The 22509-nt window shown below is 46.4% G+C and overlaps 1 protein-coding gene across 2 annotated transcripts in view; it reads left to right on the top strand.

Annotated features, from left to right (window-relative positions):
• Window positions 1-22509, top strand: part of MYOCD (myocardin) — an 89723-nt gene that overhangs the window by 56429 nt on the left and 10785 nt on the right. For both annotated transcript variants that reach the window (XM_065896701.1, XM_065896702.1), the window contains 4 exons: window positions 5616-5788; window positions 8725-8850; window positions 13688-13932; window positions 15523-15676. In XM_065896701.1, the coding sequence (XP_065752773.1) occupies window positions 5616-5788; window positions 8725-8850; window positions 13688-13932; window positions 15523-15676 (698 nt within the window). The remainder of the gene's footprint in view (window positions 1-5615; window positions 5789-8724; window positions 8851-13687; window positions 13933-15522; window positions 15677-22509) is intronic.

A 22509-nucleotide genomic window follows, 5' to 3' on the forward strand; every position in this document is an offset into this window, starting at 1 on the left:
CCCGCGCCCGCCGTGGGAGATTGGAGCAGGGGCCCAGGGTCACAGCACGGAGACGACAGACTTTGCTTGTTCCTGAAGCAGCCAGATAAGGTGACCTTCGTCCCTCTCCACCGAGCCCGCCTTGAACCAGGCAGGAGAGGGGGGAGCGCGCAGCCTTTCCTGGGACACTCCTCCTGCTCTGGGGAAGGTCTGTCTTTGCTTTCCCGGGAGGAACCTCTCAGTGTTTCTGGCTCCGGAGTTGGGCTGACCTTTGCAAAGCTGACCACAGGATAAACTGCCTCTTGGGTGGTCTTTGTTTTATTTATTTTTTTATTTTTTATTTTTTTTGTGATACGCGGGCCTCTCACTGCCGTGGCCTCTCCCGTTGCGGAGCACAGGCTCCGGACGCGCAGGCTCAGCGGCCATGGCTCACGGGCCCAGCCGCTCCGCGGCACGCACCCGTGTCCCCTGCGTCGGCAGGCGGACTCTCAACCACTGCGCCACCAGGGAAACCCCGCTTTGTTTTATTTTTGATCGTGGTGAACTTGAGACAAGCAGACACTGCTACCAAAAACAATAATAACAACAACGGCAGCGAGAAATGACGACACGTGTGCATCAGGGACCATGTGGATAACATATAAAACATGTAAAGCGCAGTGCTTTTACAGGCGTTATTTTAATCCTCAAAACCCCGAGAGGTGACTATGATGACGTTGCCCATTTGATAGATGGGGAAATTGAGGCTCTAAGAAGTTGAGTAATTCATCAACAGTCACTCCACCACCGAAGGGGTAGAACCAAGAAACAAACCAACCTGTCTGGCCCACACTGACCACACCGAACACCACGTACCTCAGCGCCAAAGGAAGCCACTGCCACGCTCTCGGGGGCCTCCTGCCGTCCCTGTTCTCATCAGCAGGGGCTGAGCCTAGTGTGGGCTCATCTATCTGCTCTGTCGCTCACCTTCTGGCCTCGCAGTCAGAGATCCAAGCCCTTTGTGGTGCTGGGGGACTGGCAGGGCCCCCCGTGGTCGGCTCTCTGAGTGTGGACAGCCTCTGAGTGGTCCTCAGTGTGTCTGTCAGCTTATTCTGACCTGGTACAACATGCTTTTTAGAAACTAGACGGGAGTCATTTTAGGGGCCTTGGTCTTCACGCTGTGTTTGTTCATTCAGGTGTGAACAACTACCCTGTACGTGGTTGCATGTATTCATGGCTTCTTCATGTATGGGGTTTCATGTACTCATGGCTTCTTCGTGTATACAGTTGCACGTACTCACGGCTTCTTCGTGTATACAGTTGCACGTACTCATGGCTTCTTCCTTGACTTAAGCAGAGGAACCTCTTTAAATGATTGATGTCACTTGTAAAGCAGACTCCTCGAAGCTGTGTGTCTCCAGGAACTGGATCCTAAAGTAATCCACTCCGGTGACTGGGAGAGTTACTTCTTCATCCTTCCCACACCAACTCCGCTCATCACCACCCTGTAGCTTCCCTTCTGCGCCCCGCAACTCTTGCCAGGTGCCCTCCCCTTTTCTGTCATCCTGTCCACCGTCATTTCAGGCTCAGCTCCATCCCACCTCGTCTGGGAGTGAGTCTGCCTGGGCGACCCACATCTCCATCCCCTTTGTCTGCTAGCCACCAGCAGCACTCACCAGGCAGTCTAGTCCTTGACAGGTTCTCCGGTTATGTCCCGTGCAGATAGACGGATAGCATCCTTCTCGTGGTTTCCATATCTTCACCATACTGTATCTGATTATACTTCTGCTTCTCTCTACTCCTCTCTGAGTGGGAAGGCTGGAAGTGAACAAAATAGTTGAGGAATGTTCCATCCAATTCTGGGGAAAATGGGACTGGTTACCAACTCCTTTATTCCGAACACTCTACTTCTAGACGTTTCCACATCATTCCAGGCAGGTGCCAAAGTGAAAAGGACACGCTGATTTATGGCCACAACAACAGGGCTTCACAATCCTCCCAGTCCCTTCTCTGAGACAGTGGCAATGAGGTCGAAGTGATCGTCTGCCTTCTCTCTTCTCACAGTCAAGATGTCACGTTCAGTCCTTCAGATCTCAAAAACTCGAGTGAAAGATGTTGTGGAGGATGGAGCTGTCCTTAGTACGTGTGTGCCGAAAAAGAAATGGACGTTGGCCGATTTCTATGCTACCCCTCCCCACTGCCACCAACCCAGTGGGTCTTGCGATGTTCCCTGAACAACATATATCTGTTGACCTCCCGGGAGGGAAATTGATTTTGCCTCCCCCTCTGCTGGAGGCTCTGAGCGTACAAAGGCTGGGCCTGTGTCTTAGCTCGGTCTCTAAAGAACTGGGGGACCTGGATCTTGCAATGTCCTCGTCTGCAAAACAGAGATGAGAGAGTGTGGTCCTTCCTCTGACTTCCTGGACCGTTCTAAGGCCTAACACAAGTTGATTGTTTCTGTTACTGCCGCCACTGCTAAGGGAACTGCTGATGCAAACCACTGTTTTTATCATTTGTTATCTTTCCCCTTGAAACTATTGAAGGGGGATAGTTGGGGGATTAAGAGAGAAATTTTCTCTCTTTCTCCCATCCCCGCCCTTCTTGTAATATTTCCACGCATGTTAGAACGCTTGGACGACTTTGCAGTTTGGTTAATTCCCTCTCATTTGCACACGTTTGGGACACGATCCTTGATGCTGGTGGAGGTGGCAGGGGGCGGGGGCATCTTCTTTGTCACACGAAGTGTCAGATCACACAGAGAAGATCCCTACCGTTCAGGCTGAAGGAAGTGGGGAGGGAGTGTAAGATGCTACAGCTCTCCCATGGCGGGTCCTGTTGGGCAGGGCAGGCTGGCTGCCCCCAGGGGCTGGTAGGGTCACACGCAGGGCTCTCTGAGTTGGTCTTGCCAAGTCTACGCCAAGTAAATCCCAATGAAATGCTGTGGCTTCTGAGGTGGGGAGGGCTTAACACCCACTCCCCCCGCACCAAATCCCATGCCCACCTGGCCCTGAATAATACATATCATCTCTTCAACAGGGACAAAGCCTTTAATTCCACAACTAGAAGTGGGACTTGAAATTTCAATGAAAACGTGGTTTCTAAAGTAAAGAAATTGACAGGTTGAGTTTACAATGGAAGCGTATTCATGGAGGCTCCTGGAAGGACCTTCCTGGGAAGATCGCAGGCACATGATCCCCTGGAGAAAGGGAAAATGGTATATAAGTTCCTTCACATTGTGTGCAAATGACAGAGCGAGGCTTCTTTGCAGAGCCCCAGTGTGGGGCGGGGGGGGGGGGGGGGGGGGGGGGGGGGGGTGGGGGCGGGGGGGGGTGGGGTTGCTGTAAGTAAAGAAGGGAAGGATGTGAGCTAGCTCTGGACCTTAAAATAGAGAGGGAGGGAGGTGGGAGAGACCAGATGGGAGAGAAGAGTGACTCCTGATTGCAAAGAAAAAGTTGACATTTGTCAAATACCCGATGAAAGCCCTTTCTGTTAGAAAACGAATAGGTTTCTGATGCAAATATAGGAAAATACTGACATATATTTATTTCAGGTGATTCAAATGTTTTATATTATTCTCTGTACCTTTCTATTATTTCAAAATTTTTATAGTTAAAGATAAGGGCCCCTTGGGAAATAAAAGTTGGAAAACAAAAGTTCCCATTCATACAATGAAATATTGTGTAGCTGTTACCAAAATATTGCGGAAGATCTCTATGCGTTCACATGTAAAGATCTCCAAGATACACTGTAGGGTGAAAAAAGCAAGTTTCAGTACAGTATCTTTCACTCAGTCCTGTCTGTTTGAAATGCTTCTTCAATATGTGCGTGTCTTGCTGTATGGATAGAATTAAGTCTAGAAGAGGGAGCAAATCATTAACGGAAGTGGGATTGTTATGTACATTTCATATGGTATGAATTTTTATAAGTAAACATTACTTCTATAATCACAGAAAAGTAATAATGACTTTTATAAAGAATCCTTGAAACCAAAGAGCAGCAACGCTGGTCCCCAAGCCTTTCCAGGTTAGCAGGCTGCCCAGCGGGCCAGTGACTGGAGTTCCCACCTGCCCTGTCCTTGTCCGGCCTCTCTCCTGATTTGACACTTGCGTGTCTGAGTGAGGGTCCATGACAGATGCCAGCAGTGGTGGTGATGACAAGCCCCAAACCACATTCATTCCATTACTGCCAGCTCCTTGCTGCCTCTCCAATCTCCACAGTGAGAGCGCCTCTCTCTTATCTGCCCCAAGCCTGAGTCAAAAGTTCTTGTCAGTGTAACTGCAGGATACCGGGCTGGAAACCTTGCTGATAATACATAAATTCCTTTCGAAGAGCTGTGCCTGCAAGAGGGTCATAAGAGCTGTGTAGCCTCAAAACATTTTGTACTGTGCATTTGGATAATAAGCCAGAGGAGATTTGGCAATTAAAAAACATAAGGGAGGGACTTCTCTGGAGGCACAGTGGTTAAGAATCCACCTGCCAATGCAGGGGACACAGGTTCGAGCCCTGGTCCGGGAAGATCCCACATGCCACGGAGCAGCTAAACCCGTGCGCCACAACTACTGAGCCTGCACTCTGGAGCCCACGAACCACAACTACTGAGCCCGCGTGCCACAACTACTGAAGCCCGCGTGCCTAGAGCCTGTGCTCTGCAACAAAAGAAGCCACTGCGGTGAGAAGCCTGCACACCGCGACAAAGAGTAGCCTCCGCTCGCCGCAACTAGAGAAAGCCCGCACGCAGCAGCGAAGACCCAACGCAGCCAAAAATAAATGAATAAATAAATAAATAAAATCACAGTACTATAAATGATCAAAATGATAAAAGAAAAAACACACACACACATAAGGGACATATAAGGATGTCACGATAGTCCCACCTGGTCTGGTAACCCCACTCCCCAAGCCAGTGTCTGGGTTTCCCTCCCAAGACCACGCAGGCTGCTGGGGAAGAATCTGAGCACGTGTGATTCGCTGGGGATTTCCAAAATAGAGACAAAGATGAGAGGAATAACAACAAAATCCAAATAATAAAAATAAATAAAGATCGCGCTCCAGTTTCTGAGACACGGTTATGGCTTTTATAAACAGGTATGCGTTCGTTGAGTGGGGCTTTGGGACATTCTGGTGACATTAGCTCTTCTGACACTTAGGAATTTAAACTTAGGAGCTCCCTGGCTTCTCCTTAATAGCAAAGTTTGCGAAACATTTTGTGCCGGTTGCCCCGCTTTATGTTTGAACACGATGCAGATGGCCCCCTGTCATTTCAGTTTCACCTCTCGTCGTAAAGCCCCGGGGAGACAGGGACCTTCTCCTCCTGCACCCGATGGCCCCTGTTCTTTCCTTCATCTTCCCCGATTTAGCTTCAGAAAGATGGGGGCTCACATACAGAATGTGCAGGAATGGATCGATCTGAAAATGAAGTTTAATAAAGATGATAGACCTTTAATATGTCACTGATTCGTCCCTGTCAAACGTGTCACTTTTATAAACACGAGATCCCCTGTATGGAGTAAATAGAGGGGAAAGCAAGTCATTTTAAATATAGCTCCACTCCTACCTTGAACTGGAAACATCTAAGGAGGTAGGTAACTGCTCCTAAAAGGGATGGCACACTGAAACACTGCCACTGACCCAGTTCTTCTTGGCTTTCACTCCCTCAGGTAACCAGGTGAGTTTCTCCAAATCAGCGGATGCCTTTGCCTTTGAGGAGGACAGCAGCGATGGGCTTTCTCCAGATCAGACTCGAGGTGAAGACCTCCAGGGCTCAGCCGGATCGCCCCCAGACATGAAAGCTACAGAGACCCCTTTGGCGGGTCCTCGGGGGAAAACCCAGGTAAACAAACCACATCTCAGCCTGTCGCCTCTTCAGTCTTGAAGTCAGCAGTGCTGAGGTGGTTTTGCTTAGGGACCCCAGAGATGTCTCTTCATGGCACGTCATCTTGATGACGCTTCTCACCCTATTCGGTCCAGGGGTCTGTGTGTAAGGGCAGAAGCTTCCAGATAGCACCGAAAGAGAATCCCCAGAAATATGCCCTTTTGACTTGTGTTTCCAGTGTCTACTCTGTCAAGTAGATCTCTTTTATCTCCACTTTTAGAGACAAGGTAGAAATGAGGCTCCCCGAGATGAGATGACCAACCAACAGTCTCCTGGAGAGAAAGGGCCTCAGCAGGACTGGTTTCAAAGCCCACGGTCTTTCCAGGCACTGAGTTACCACCGTAGGACCCTGGGGAGCGGGAAGCAGAAGGCGCTGATTGGCTACAAAGCTGGAGCCCCGAGCCAGTTCTACCCTTAGCAGGCGTCTACCTACCGAACCCCTGGAGCGAGGACCACTTCCAGCCCCAGCCCAAACATAGCATTCCCCTTTTTCTGGACAAATCCACAGACTGTCGAGATGTGAGAAATGGATATTGCACGTACTGTTAAAAGCACATTTATAAGGAGCAGTATAATGATAACTAACAACATCTACTGCCATTATTAAGCGCCCACTGTATACCAGGGCCAGTGCTAGGCACCTTGCAAGCGTTTTCTGTTAGACGTTACAGAGAAGGAAGTGAGGCTGAGTAGCTGTGTGGCCCCAGGAGCATGCAGGGCCCCCCACTAACACCTGGAGCTCCCCCTCTATAAGCCACACCCAGGCTTGCTGGGACCTTTCCTTGGCCTGGCAGGATGGTATTCCCAGAGCCCCCAGAGGAGATGAGTGTGAGGCCCACACAGGAGGCGGAGGGGTTGCACTCGTGGGACAACAAGCTGTGAATCTTCCACCACATCCTGGCTCTGGAGAGAACCCTCCGACCTCAGCCCCTACCCTTCAGGAAGCGTTTACTCCTCTTGGCCTCACAGGAATTATTCGATGACTTGAAATCAGATATTTTATATATATGATGTATATTTTATTAACAGATATTATTTTATATATTTTAATTATATAGAGATATCTCATTTTTATTATATATGGATATTTTATATCTGTATGTACTTCTAATTTTTTAAATTGAGGTATAATTGACAGATACCATTATATTAGTTTCAGGTGTACAACATAATTGTTTGATATTGTATATATCGCGAAATACACAATGTATACAATGTATACAATATCAGGTGTACAAAATAATTGCTTGATATTGTATCTATGGTACATATACACGTGTACCATTAAATACACATGTATTTCACAATATGTACGATAGATACAATATATCATTGTATGTATTGTGAAATGATCACCAGGGTAAGTCTAGTTCACATCCGTCTCCACACATGGTTACAAATTTTCTTTCTTGTGATGAGAGTCTTGTAAGATCTACTCTCAGCAACTTTCAGAGAGACACTACAGTATTGCTAACTATGGTCACCATGCTGTACATTACACCCCCAGGACTTACTGTATAGCTGGATGTTTGTACTTTGTAAACCGTATTAGATAGTGTATTTGAAAACCTTTTTACACTGTAAAGCATGCAGGAATCAGGGACAGTTTCAGGAATTATTTACCACGACCCTGTTTCCTGAAACTGTGCTGTTACCGGGTCGTTGTCAGGCCCTTCTTCACTCCGTCAGAACAAAGCCAAGGCTGCCCAGGAGGAAATGTGGAACAGGAGGGAGACGGGAGACAGGAAAAGCAGAGCCAAAAGAGCCGTACGTTTATTGTGCAAGAGTTTATAATCAAAGCATTTTTCCTTCCCCTGCATCCCGCAGCTGGTCCCTGCAGCCCAACTTCTTTGATAACATCAAACAGTACATCAGACCATTTGTATCTTATTACTCTGACAGTAAATTCCTCAGCTTCTGATTTAAAGATGCTTTGGGGAGAAGACGCATTCTTTTCTTTTTAACCCTCGGAGCGGGGCAAAAAGGGAACAAACACTGAACAATGCCAGGCAAAATGCAAAAATCATCTTATGTCAATTCATCCGGCAACCGCATGTGACAGATGAGGGCACAGGCTCTGAGAGAAAGGGATGCTACAGACCTTTGATAGGTGCTGGGGCTCAGGGAAGGGCTGAGCCGCTCTGGGAGATCGTGGAGCAGCCCCTGCCCCTTTTTCAAAGTCATGGCCTAGGATTGTAGGGGAAAGAGAGAGGGCACTTGGTCCATTTCAGAGTCCTCTGCATACGGGAACGTGCCTCTCGTAAAGGTTTTCCTGATACTACACACATACACACACACACTTACATATACACACAGACACACGTGCAAAGGGATACATATACATATATATATGCACACATACATCACACAGGCATACACACAGACACACAGACACACATGCACACAAATACAGAGACCCAGATGCGTACACACACATACACATACCTACACACTTTCCCTCCATCTGCTAACCCCTGTTTCATCTAACTTTTTTGTTGTCCTACTTTCCCCCAAAGCTCCTACACCCACTTCTCCCACTTCCTCTCTTTTTCAATCCCACTGTCAATTCCAACAGGTAGACCTAGCCGCAGGTAGGTGGAACCCTCACCTAGGTTGACCAGATGTCCCAGTTTGCCTAGAACAGGCCAGTCCTATACCTGTCAGCTGGAATAATTATTAATCATGCCTGCTTTCTCTCTTAAAAGTGTCCTCAACTGGATGACAAATTATATACACGACTCCTCCCGCTGGAGGACAGAATCTGATGTTCCTGAGATAAGAAGCTAGGATTAACACAGCAGACCTCGGGGGTGGGAGTGGGAGGCTCTACCGCAACATTTCCACGTCACACAGTCTTTACTCCTGCATCCTAATACTGAACTTTGCATTTTTAGGATCTTATTTCTGGCTCAGAAAATGAAAGGAGTGACTCGGCCCCCCAGCCCGGCAACCAGTCAGACCCGGGGAAGCAGGGGCTCGGCCCCCCGGGCAACCCCGTCCCTGTACACGCTGCTGTCAAGGTAAGGTGGGCCGGCCTCCACGCCCATCTGAGCACTCGCCTCATGGGGCCAGCTCGGGGCAGGGAGTGCCGAGTTAGGTCTGTCAACAGGAGGAGAGTCACACGGACCCACGGACGTGTTCGATCCACTGGGAGCATCGCAAGACAGGAGTTGAGACCTGGGCCATCAGTGTGTATGGACCAAGATGCTCTTGCCCAGCAGGGGTCTCCCCTGCAGACGAAGACCCCCGCTGGGCAATGTTTGCCCTCCTTTGGGATCACAGCTCAGCCAGCCTATTCCTGACTTAAAAGGCTTCGTCAGCTCAGCCTAGAGATAGACACAACTGACTGCAGCGCACACAGGCTTTGTATGTGGCGTAAAACAGGTGTAGGGCAGCTGCATTTTATGCAAGGGAAGCAAACCTGAAGGGCTTGCCTACAGCAAACCCTATATCATTCAAGCCGGTCTCCCTATGGAAATAAAGACAAAGCAGAGGGTTACCCTCACAAGAGACACATAACTACAAGCACGATTGCATAGTTTTGGTTTAAGTTTCTCAGGATTATAGCTAATGGTTCACAGAGTACTTTCTCCTCAGTTAACTGCCTGGTAGTCATTTGACTTTCTTCGTTTTATCCCAGATAACTTCGGATTGATTGGGGGGCGTGTTCTCTCAGCTCTAAAGCCACCGCTTGTTGCAGAGATGATTCTTAAGACACATTTTTTGAAAAGGTTGTAAATCGAGTTAGAATCAATGCTAAAGTAACGGTGCCCACCCACTGCCCCCTCCACTGCACGTACACGGGAGTGGTTTTCATCTTATAAATGGATGGCGGGTATTTCCGATTCCCAGGAAAGCTCCCCAGACTGCAGTGGCTTAAACCCAGCCTACAGTCCACTCAGCCTGACAGCGTTGAAAATAAGTGGCATTGATGAATTTTGTTCCCTGCAGGTGGAGGGTGGAGGGGATGACTCAGTGATTTCTAACGTTGCGTGCCGAGAGAAATTGCATCGGTATTTCTACCGAAGTATTTAACTTCTGCCTAATGCAGATGAGCAAAGCCTTCAGCCTCTTGGTACTGAGGGAGTGTAATAGTCGCCCTGAGGAAGGACAGTCAGTTTCAACAAGGAGCAGGGTTGATAACCAGCTGGTCCAGCAGGACTTACGTGAAAGCCAACAGCTCTTCTGACAGGTCAGTGCCTGTGGGTTCTCAGCTGACGAATATTCATCATCTCTAAGCTAGGAGGTGACTAGAGGGCTTCTCAAAGAAGGAAGCAGCCCAGCTAGGGGAAAACATCTCTGCCCTGTCGACTGCGTAAGCTTCACATAAGGCCATTGAGAGCATGCACAAGAATACTCTTTGAAAACTGTAAAATCTTCTGTAAGAGAACGGTGCTAAGATTGCAGGCTCCAAGTAGTGCATATCGGGTTGAATAAAACATGATTCCTGGGCTTCCCTGGTGGCGCAGTGGTTGGGAGTCCGCCTGCTGATGCAGGGGACACGGGTTCGTGCCCCGGTCCGGGAAGATCCCACATGCCGCAGAGCGGCTGGGCCCGTGAGCCACGGCCGCTGAGCCTGCGCGTCCGGAGCCTGTGCTCCGCAACGGGAGAGGCCACAGCAGTGAGAGGCCCGCATACTGCAAAAAAAACAAACTCCCCCCCCGCCAAAAAAACCCCATGATTCCTGCCCTCAAGAAGGCTACAATCTAGTCTGATATCACAGCCACCACTAGTCCATATGGGGCTTTGAGCAAGTAAGAAAAATGTGCCCCAAAGGACTTGAATAGACGTTTCTCCAAAGATAAACAAATTGCCCAACAAGCACACAAGAAGGGGGTTCCATGTCATTCGTTGTCAGGGAAATGCAACTCCAAACCACGACAGAATACCACTTCACACTAACTAGAATGGCTAAAATTTTAAAAATGGAAAATAGTAAGTGTTGTTGAGGGTGTAGAGAAATCGGCACCCTCGTGCACTGCTGATGGAGATGTAAAATGGCACGTCTGCGTGGAATGCAGTTTGGTGGTTCCTCAGTAAATTAAACACGGAATGACCACGTAACCCAGCAAATTCCACTGCTAGATACACACCCAAAAGAACTGAAAACAGGTGTTCCAACAAAATTGTATGCGGGAATATTCATTGCAGCTCTATTCCCAATAGTCAAAAGTTGGCACTAACCTAAGTGTCCATCAAGTGAAGAATGGATAAACAGGGCATATCCATGCAATGGAAGATTATTCAGCCAGAAAAGGGAATGAAGCACTGATTCTTGCTACAACATGAGTGAACCTTGAAAAACATGCTGCGTGAAAGAAGCCAGACACAAAGCACCACACAGTGTCTGATTCCATTTTTATGCAGTGTTCAGAATGGGCACATCCATGGAGACAGTAAGCACGTTCGTGGTTTCCAAGGGAAGCGGGGGATGGGGAGTGACTGCTTAACGGGGATGGAGTCACTTTTCGAGGTGATGAAAATGTTCTGTAACTGGGTAGCAGTGATGGTCGCACCACATCGTAAATGTGCTAAATGCCACTGAATTGAAAATGGTGACTGCGGATTTCTATGTTCCTTGTATTTTACCGCAATACAGAAGGAGAGTCCCCTTCCCCAGGTGGCCACAGCCCCCCATCAGGGCCGGTAGCCTCGGAAGCAGACCTGGGGCTAGATGTCCGTCTCCCTCCCCCCTCAGCAGGGTCTGCGGCAGTGTGACCGTTACGGGGCAGCCTCAAGTGTCATATGAGACATGCAGAGGAGAGACCTCACTGTGGGTTAGGAAAGGCTTCCCAGGTAAGCCAGGGTTTGAGCCAGCCTCGAAGGGTGAGCCGACGTCAGACAGCAAGCAGAGGAGGGAGTCACAGATGGCAGGAAATGACAAGGAGAAGAGTCAGGAGGGGTAAGCCATTGGAGAGGAGTATGTTTAGGCAGCTTGGTGATGGTCTCCTTTGCAGGCTGGAGTTTGGACTTCAGTGTGTCGTGCGGGATGGACAAACTGAGTGCAGGTGGCTTGGGGGGGGGGCGTGCTGCCTGCCCGGTGCGGTATGTGTGCAAATTCGAGGCAGAAGGCCTTTAGGAAGTCGTGCCCCTCTCTAGCTGCAGGCCCCACCACTCCCTCTTGCCTTACACTAACTTGCTTTATACATTCATGCCCAAGTCTTAAACCACTGGATTTGGGATCCAGGTCTGCTTTAGAAAGATGACTGTGCTCCCCTTCTATCAGCCATGCAGTTCTAGAAAGAAAACAAAAGCAAACCCACAGCCTTAGTATCCTCTGGTGTCAAAAATATGAAGCTGTACAGTTCCAGGGATTCAGAGTTCCATGGGTTCAGCGGCCTTTGCCCCTCACTATCCAGAGAAAATGGTCCGATTTTCGTACCTTCTAAAATGTTCAGAGTCCCTATGTTAAGGCGACAGATAGAGAAAATGCCTTAGCCCCTGACTTAATTGCTAGACCCAGGGCTGCGGCTCCCCCAGACAAGCAAGTTCTAGGAGTGGGAGCGGAGGCTGCACCAGAGCAAAGCAGGCCAGAGCTGACTGTAGGAGCCCTGCAGAAACTCTCCCAAGTGCAGAAGACTGATTCATTACCTGGAGCGCTAACCGATGAATGAGCAGGGAGGAGAGCCCCTAGCCCACGGGAATACTTGAGTTCACTGTTCATTGGTCTCCAAGAAGAAGCCTTCCTGAGAAAACACAAAAAAGGCTTCGGTGGAGGGATGCGCTGAGTCAGAGAAAACTTTTGTGGTTAAAACGGGGAAGCTGCCCAGTCACAACATGCCCGCCAGCTATTCAGGAGCCCCCTCTTCTGGACACTGCTGGTACCACACCTTCCCTCCCACTTGTCCCCAGATCCTCAAAAGGCTCTACCATCACCATATCTATGTTCCTTTCAATCTCCCGTAATAAAGTCAGGGTTTGGAAATGTATGTTTTTTAACCGATTCCAGTATGGATCTATTGCTTTCCAATCTATGGAGGCCTTTGGATTTTAGGAGTGGGTTATAAATATAATCACACTGTCCTTTGAAATCTTATTATTTCAACAGTATGTTTCACCATTCTTCCATTGATTACTGAGATCGAAAGTAGAGAATGTTTTTCCCAACTTGCAAGTGAGGTAATTGAGATGTCATGAAGTTGGATGATTGTACCATGTTCAAAATTGTGTCTTCACTTCCGAGCCTGTGTCCTTAACTTTTTTCAAGGGTCCAAATCGTGCTCCATGATGGGTAACTTCTGGAAAGGTCCCAGTGGGTGACTAACCCTTCCCGTAGTCAATAAAGAATCTTCAGAGGATGTCATTTCCTGATCTTATATCAGTGTTTGATGGGAAGGGGAATTGATCTTAAGTTTGAGGTAACAAAGATCCACATTCTGGATTTTCAGAGGCAAGCTGAACTTCATCTGAGTTTATGTCATTACTAAGTCAGCGTACTAAGGGCTTCACTAAAGGTGATTACATGCATACAGATGAAAGAGCTTTCTTCTGAATCCATGCCAAGAGCAGAATATCTCCTTCGTTAGGCCGTCAGGTGGTTTTAGGTTAAGAAGGTGTACTCGTGAAACACAAGTGTACCTCTCCCTCTCCTCCGGGAAGGAAATTCTCCTGGAGCCACTTCTAAGACTCAAGACTCCCCGCCTCAGGGGTGTCCTTCCTTTGCGATGCATTTGCAGTGGATTTGTCCGTTAGGTACCTTAACGTCCAGGATCTCTTTGTGCATCCTGCCTTTGCTGTATTGTGTGTCAGGGGTTCAGGAACATCCATCCCATGAAACGTCCTAGAGATATATTCATGATGCCAAGCCATTCCCATCCATCACCTAAAGCACATGCCGTTTGTCCATCCGCTTTGCAGTCCAAGTCCTTGAGCGACAGTAAGAACCGCCACAAAAAGCCCAAGGACCCCAAGCCAAAGGTGAAGAAGCTCAAATATCACCAGTACATCCCCCCGGACCAGAAGGCCGAGAAGTCCCCTCCGCCCATGGATTCCGCCTACGCCCGGCTGCTCCAGCAGCAGCAGCTCTTCTTGCAGCTGCAGATCCTCAGTCAGCAGCAGCAGCACTGCTTCAGCTACCCCGGGCTCCACCAAGCTCAGCTCAAGTAAGTCAGGCAAGCCCGGGCCAGCCCCTGGGGACCCAGCGCTGCACCGCATCCTGGTCCGGTGTGTTTAGAGTTTGACGGTTCAGAAACCACGCCCACTTTTTCAGGGACGGAAGGCCGGGAGGAAGCAGGTACATCAGTGCTTATAAGAGGCCCCTTCGGGGAAACTATTAGCGCTAGAGTAATAGCAGAACGGAGGGGAGGAGCCATCTAAGAATGTAACACTGGAATTGGGAGCCAATCCAATACTGATTACGTTTCAGGCATTGGCGCAGGGCTGAGCGACTGGGTGACAGCCTCAAAGACTGACTCCTGAGCCCAGTGTGTGATCTCACAGTTAGGTCACCTTGTAAAGGGTCTTTCTCCTCAACCATAAAGCTGGGAGGTAGGTTCCCCCACCTGCCTCTGTTCAGCCTCGGGTCATGCTGGTGATCATGCCACGTGCTGTACGCCATCAAGCTTCGTGCGCACGTTCCTTCCTCCCCAGGACAGGGCATCTGCTGAATCACAGATGGACGGGCCTCTCCCGTGGCCACAGTCTCCCCAAAACTAGCTTGAGGGGTGCTTGCCACTTGCCATCCGGCCCACTCTGTGGTTCTTCCTCACCCTGCCACTTCTACTGATTTATTATTACGTTGCACTGATTATTATCGCTGATGTATTTATTATTACACGCCTGATCCTTCTGGGCAATTAGCTTGTGATCCAGTCTAATTGCAAGCCACCCCCTAAGGGTTCTGGTCACCCAGTTTTCCCCACACTGCCAAGCAACTCTCTGACACCAGCTGGGTGTTCTACAATTCAACTCAATTCCGACGCTCTCTCCCCGGAGATCGTGTCAGATCCCGCACGTTGAGGGCTCAGTCCCACAAGACTGTCCCCTCCCACTTCGGACACCAATCACAAGTCCAAGTTGTCACCTGTGCTTCTGACAGACCAGCTACAGATGGGAGGTTCCAACAATCCCCTCCTTGGGTTCGATTAATTTGCTAGAGTGGCTCAGGGAACTCAGAGAAACATTTTACTTACTAGGTAACCGGTTTATTTTAAAAGCACGTGACTCCCCATGGGAACAGCCAGATGGACGAGACGCTTGGGGCAGGGTACATGGGAGGCAGGCAGAGCATCTATGGCCCTTCCAGGTGCACCAGTCTCCCCAAATCTCCACATGCTAGCCAACCCAGAAGCTCTCCAAACTCCATCCTTTTGGGTTTTTATAGAGACGTCATTACATAGGCACGGTTGATTAGATCATTGGCCATTGCCGATCAGTTCAACCTCCAGCCCTCTGTCCTCCCCAGAGGTCGGGAGTGGGGCTAAAAGTTCCAACCCTCTAATCACCTGATTGGTTCTCCAGGCCGCCACCCTCCATCCTTAGGTGACTTCCAAGAGTCACCTCGTTAGGATAACAAAAGACAGCTCTGCGCTCTCATGACTTAGGAAATCCCAAGGGTTTTAGGAGCTATGCCAGAAACCAGGATGAAGACCAAATATGTATTTCCTATTCTAAATCACAGTATCACACCCCCAGATGTATAGCTGACTGTATTTGATGGTATTTTAAGTGCCTCTTTTCTGTTTGTTTTTCAGGGAACCAAATGAGCAGGTGATCAGAAATCCAAACCCTCCTTTAGCACCGCTGAGCAATACCCCTTTGTCTCCTGCCAAAAACAGTTTTTCTGGACAAACTGGTGTCTCTTCTCTCAAGCCAGGCCCACTCCCATCCAACCTAGATGATCTGAAGGTATACGGTTTGACATGATTTTCTTTCTTTCTTTCTTCTTTTAACAAGTATATATTTTTTTAACCACTGTGGTTGGATACCCAATAGAAAAGAAGACTGGGGGCTCCCAGCTCAGCTCTTCTCTTAATGTTTCTGCATCTCACATTCCTCCTTTGCAATGAGTCATTGCAAGAGTCAAATAGAATCGTATACGTGATAGCCCTTAGCGCAGGGGGCGGCTTTGAGATTGATACAAGTTTCCAATGGCCAACTTCACGATGAACTTTTACCAGTCTCTTGAAATAAGAAAAACAAGAGCCACGTCAAGAGCTTTTCATGAATCTAACTGCATTCAATATATCTGACCAGTCTTTATTTGAAGTATTTATTTCCCCACAATGTTTCGAATGTCAAAACGTCCTTTCCGTCAGGAAATGATGGCAGCAGTGGATAGAAGTTGAGTGTTTCTGGTGTTTTATTTCTTTTTCTTCCATCAGGACGCTATTAAATACGGAGGATAGTCTTTACTTAACAAGGTAAAACGTTGGGAACCCTATGTCGATAATATAATTTAAGACCAGGTGCTGTTCTATTATGAAATCCCCAGTTCTGAGAACTTCTGCCCTGAAGTGTAGCAACAGCTTGTTAAATGATATATGTGTGCTAGCAGTTGACTCTGGATCACACTCATGGATCTCAGTTCACTGAAAGGACGCTGGCCTTTGAGTTGAACCTGGTGTGTTTCAGAGCAGTCCTCAGGATCGGCAGATTCGTCCGTCCGGTATTTACAAAAGGACAGAAAAGGATGGAGGCAGGGCCCTTCCGGGTCTCCAATGCATGGGCACACCTCCCTCCAATGCCTACTGCAGCTCCATGATTGCACCTCTTTACCTAGTTTCCACCCCACCGATTACTCTTCTCCCCAAGAGGATCTTATCATTTTTCCCCAAAAACACTAAATTCCTAAAGGCCCCCGTGGTCCTCACTGGGCCAGTCTTATGGCCCTTCCCCAGCCCTCGGTCGTCCTTGGTCATCCTTCTTCCCATGCTCAGCCCTCAGTCATTCTCTCCTTTGGGGGAAAAGTAGGATTGGGACTCTTTCAAATTAGAGGAAGTTCAGTGGCCACCAAATGTCAACACTGGTAGATAAAATGTATCTTGGGCTTTGATATCAAAGGTTTCTCTGTTCCTTACAGTTGGAATAAAAATGCTTAGGTCTCGTCGAGTTGGTTTCAGTTTGGCAGCTGTAAACCTAGAGGAGGACGTCAGGTGTATGAGGATGCTCTGCAGAGTGGCGGCCCCTCACCCTCCACACCCCCGCAGATCATCAATCCGTAGAGACAGAAGTAGCTCCTCTCACCTGGAAGACTTTATGCTAAGTGAAGTAAACCAGACACAAAGGGACAAATATTGTGTGCATCCACTTCTGTGAGGTCCCTGGAGTCCTCAAATTCATAGAGGCAGAAAGTAGAATGTTGGTTCCCAGGGGAGAGGGGAATAAAGGGTGAGTGTTTCATAAGTACAGAGGTTCAGTTTGAGATGATGAGAAAGTTCTGGAGATGTGGGTGGTGGTGATATCTGTACAACACTGTGGATGTACTTAATGCCACTGAACTGGACCCTTACAGGTTATTAAATGGTCAATTTTACGTCGTATGTCTTCTACAAAGATTTTTTTTTTTAAGTGGTCTCTCTCTGGATGGGAGCTCGGATCACGAAGGACTGGAGATGTCTTGGCCCCAAAGAAAACATAGTCCAGATATGACGTGCCGCCTATCAGAGCCCCTAGAGGTGGTTTCCTTGGCCTGCACATGCTCAGAATCATTGGCTGGTTATAGTTACAGTAATTAACAGAGGTCTAAGGAGATGGTGGTGGTGAACAGTGGGAACTACCACTTTTGAGTATAAACTATCGGTCGGCCAGCTTTCAGAGGTTTGCTTTAGAATTGAGTTTGGGAGTGTTCCTTCCTCTGCAATTTTTCGGAATAGTTTCAGAAGGAGAGGGGTTAACTCGTCTCTAAATGTTTGATGGAATTCACCTGTGAAGCCACCTGGTCCTGGTCTTTTGTTTGTTGGGAGTTTTTAAATCACAGTTTCAATTTCAGTACTTGTGATTGGTCTGTTCATATTGTCTATTTCTTCCTGGTTCAGTCTTGGGAGATTGTACCTTTCTAAGAATTTGTCCATTTCTTCCAGGTTGTCCATTTTATTGGCATAGAGTTGCTTGTAGTATTGTCTCTTAGGACCCTTTGTATTTCTGTAGTGTCCACTGTTTACTTCTTTTTCGTTTCTAATTTTATTGATTTGAGCCCTCTCCCTTTTTTTTCTTGATGAGTCTGGCTAAAAGTTTATCAGTTTTGTTTACTTTGAGATTTGCTTTAATTTTTGCCCTACAAGATACGTTTTAAATGTAAACATAATAAATCAGGATCTTAAAGAAGTTAAGTGAAATGCAAGTTAACCAGCTTCTACGTGACAAAACTGGGGCTTGAACTCAAGTGACTGATGTCAAAGGCTTTGCTATTGTCATTCTTGAGAGTGGAAAGGGGGCGGGGAGTAGATGGGAGAAACCTGAACTGGGCTTGACTACTGGGTGTATGGGGAGAGGTGTCACCTGGGAGAGTTACAGCAGTAGCAGAAATTGGGAGGGTAGACTGAGGAGATGATTTCAAGGTATGTTGGCAAGTTCATTCAGTTTAGAAAAGTTGAGCACAAGTACCAGGAGGACAACCAAGAGAAAAAGTCTAGCCAGTTTCCATCAGTTAGACGTATATCAGCCTCACTCAGCTCACCTGTGCTGTCAGGGATAGGAAAAGAAATCTTGGAATCGTTTGCATAATGGGGAGGGTTGGAAGTAGAGCAGCAAGTGAGATAGAAGGAGAACAAAATGGAAAGAGTGGGAGGGAAGGATGGAGAAGGCGGAAAGGAAGGAGAGAAGAGGAATGAAGGAGGTGAATGACGGAACCACATTTAGGGAAAGGAAGAAATAAGAGGACTTAATGAAGGTAACCCTCAAAAAAAGTAATCAGAAAGGTAAGGCAATGAAGGTGATGTTTTCCAGAAAAATGCTTATGTTTTGCTTCATAGAAGTGAAAGGGGAAGGGCTTCCCTGGGGGCGCAGTGGTTGAGAGTCCGCCTGCCGATGCAGGGGACATGGGTTCGTGCCCCGGTCCGGGAGGATCCCACATGCCGCGGAGCGGCTGGGCCCGTGAGCCGGGGCCGCTGAGCCTGCGCGTCTGGAGCCTGTGCTCTGCAACGGGAGAGGCCACAACAGTGAGAGGTCCGCGTACCACAAAAGAAAAAAAAAAAGAAAGAAAGAAAGAAAAAAAAAGAAGTGAAAGGGGAAAGGCACTGAGAAAAAAATTAGATTTCTCATTAAAAAGTTCTAAGTGGAAATTTGACAGTATATGGATTTTTTTGTATCCTGCTTCTAATAAACTGGAGAGTCAGAGAACCAGAGAGCATGGGGGATCGGGGGAGGAGAGAGAAAGTAAATGGGAAGTTTAAAAAAATTGGGAAAATATTTGATGGATATTAAGAAATAATTATTCATATTTTTAGGTGTGATAATGATCTTATATCTATATATTTTAAGTACTTACTTTTTAGACAAATATACCAAAATATTTACAGATTAAAATATATAATTTGCTTCCACATAATTCAGGAAATGTAGGGGAAGAAGTAGTTTGGGGTATAAATCAAACAAGACTGGCGTATAAATGAAACAAACGCGGGCTGATAATTGTCAAAGCTGGTTAATGGGTTTGTGGGTTCACTACACTTTTCTATTTACTTTTGTGTATGTTTGAAATTTTTCGTAATAAATGGTTTAAAGTTTTATCAACGATTAAAACCCCGGGGAGGGACTTCCCTGATGGTCCAGTGGTTAAGACTCTGTGCTTCAAATGCAGGGAATGCGGGTTCGATCCCTGGTCGGGGAATTAGAATCCCACATGCTGCATGGCACGGCCAAAAAAACTAAATAATTAATTAATTAAAAAAATAAAACACCAGGGAATATAAGAAAGAGGTTTATACAAATCTTTGTCCCAAGCAAGCCTACACAGCATAACATTCTGAAATTTATAGCAAACTGGCCTGAACAAGTACTCATTTTATTTTAGAATATGAGCTGCATTATTTAATAATGTTGTTTAAATTATTCAATGCCAGAGCAGATTCTAAAAATAAACGTAGAACTCATTAATTTTAAGTAACTCTAAATTAAAACAGTAATGAGTTGCCATTTTGCACTTTTTCAAACCAGCAAATCTAAAAGAAAATGGTAAAACAATGCTAGCCAGGCTAGGGGGCCGAGAGCATATTTTGTTGCTTGTGGTACAGTAAGTTATTCAAATCCTTTTTGAGATAACTTTTAAAATAACCCTTAATGTAATATATATTCACTGTTGAAATATGAGAGTGTATAAAAAAGTGAAGAGTATTTTTTTCTTTGGATGCACAGCATGTGGAATCTTAGTTCCCCGGCCAGGGATCGAACCCGCGTCCCCTGCAGTGGAAGGCACAGTTTTAACCACTGGACCACCAGGGAAGTCCCAAGTATTTTAAAAGACAATTAACTCACAGATTCTGTATCCTTCTAGACTTAAAATATGCATGAACGTGTTTGGTTTTAAAATAATTATTTTAAAATAATTATGTGAGCGTATACTTCGGGCATGCTCTTTTATTTATCATGGACTTTTTCATAACGTTTAATATTCAATAAGATTTTTCTTTTTAATACTGGCATATCATTTCTCCACCTCATTGACATCCCTCTATTGGACTTTTAACTTGCTTCCAAATTTTTGCTATTAAAAATATAATTTGTGGGCTTCCCTAGTGGCGCAGTGGTTGAGAGTCCGCCTGCCGATGCAGGGGACACGGGTTCGTGCCCTGGTCCGGGAAGATCCCACATGCCGCGGAGCGGCTGGGCCCGTGAGCCATGGCCGCTGGGGCTGCGCGTCCGGAGCCTGTGCTCCGCAACGGGAGAGGCCACAACAGTGAGAGGCCCGTGTATCGCAAAAAAAAAAAAAAAATATATATATATATATATATATATATAATTTGTACACACATTTATTAATATTTCTAATTATCTCCCCAGGCTAAATACATGGGAGTGGAACTCCTAAACCAAAATATATAACTATTTTTAAGAACTCTTGATCCATATGGCCCCATTCCTGTCCTGAACATTTGTGCCAATCCATTCCCAGAGGTAGTGTGTTAGGGCAGCACTTCTCAAGCCTGAATGTGCCCAGTGAACCACCTGGGGCTCGTGGTGAAATGCAGATTCTGATTTGATAGGTGTGGGGAGGGGCCTGAGATTCTGCATTTCCCCCATAAGCTCCAGATGCTGTCTGATGCTGCTGGTCCAAAGACCACACTTGGAATAGCAAGGTATTAAAAAGCTTTTTTTTCTTAACATTTTTATTCAATTATTTTTCTGCTACTTCACTGACACAGTGTTATTATTCATTTCTTTGTCGATTTGTTGAATACAAAGCTATGTACATAGTTATTTTATTTGCATTTCTTGGAACACTAATGATGGTACACGTGTTATTGGCCATCTTTCTTTTAATTTTATCTTTTGTTTGTGAAGGATTGGATCATGTCCATTACCCAGTTTTATACTGGGTGTCAGTCTTTTTCTTTTGATACATTAAGCGTACGAACACTTTATTACTTGCCCTGCAATTAATGTTTTAATGAGATGGCTGTTTGCATTTGCATTTTCTTCCAGTATTTTCGACTTATAGTTTTCCATTTTTGTGGTCAGTATTTTTATTATTACTTTCTTTGCTTTGAGGCTTAAAAGATCTTTCCCTGCAAAGTATCAGAAGAATATTTCCCTATAGATTTCTGGCTGTTTTATGGAATTATTGACATTTAGGTATTTAATATATTTCCCATTTTAATTACAAAAGTAATATGCTGATGTGGGCTATTTTGGAAATACAGATAAGGAGAACGATTGTTAACATTTTAGCATATTTTTATCTAGACGTTTTCATCTTGCAAGCATAGGTTTAAGTATATATATATATATATATATATATATATATATATATATATACACACACACACATATACACACATACATGTTTATATAATTCTTATAGAAATAGAATCAAGCAATTCAAACATTTCTCACTTAATCATATACCATAAATAATTACTCATTATTCTATATCAACAAATAGCATCAGTTTTAATGGATCTAAAGTGTTCTATCATGTCTATCATATTTTTACATATCTGTGATTTATGAACACATGGAATTATTTCAACCCTGCAGTTTTATATAATATATATATATTATTAAAACTGCAGCGTTGAAATACTTCCGTGTGAATCAGTGTAATAATAATAGCAAACACACTGCACTAACAATTTGTGAGGCGCTACTCCAGGCCCTTTACAAATTTTAGGCCATTTTAATCCTCACAAAAATATATAAGGGAGGTACTGTCAGACCCATTTTACAGAAAGATCACTGAGCTGGGAAGAGGCAGGGCCAGGATTTGAATGATGGTCTCATCTCCGCACACACTTCTCTCAGTATATGACTGTTACCAAGCCAGTCAGTAAAATTAGGACATCGATGGTGATGCAGAGCTGCAAGGCTGAGAACCTGGTCCTGAGACCAGTAGCATCGGCATCCTCTGGGCACTTGCTAGAAACCCAGATTCTCAGCCCCCAACTCAGACCTGCTGAACCAGGAACCCCGGGCTGGGGCCCAGCTGTGCTGTAATGCCCTTGCCAGTGGTGGTAAAGAGGTGGTGGACAGGGCACTCAACTAGGATGCAGAGGTCCTGGGGCGTCAGCCTGCTTTGATATTGT

Source organism: Phocoena phocoena, chromosome 19 (genome assembly GCF_963924675.1).
Source record: "Phocoena phocoena chromosome 19, mPhoPho1.1, whole genome shotgun sequence".
Classification (NCBI taxonomy): Eukaryota; Metazoa; Chordata; class Mammalia; order Artiodactyla; family Phocoenidae; genus Phocoena; species Phocoena phocoena.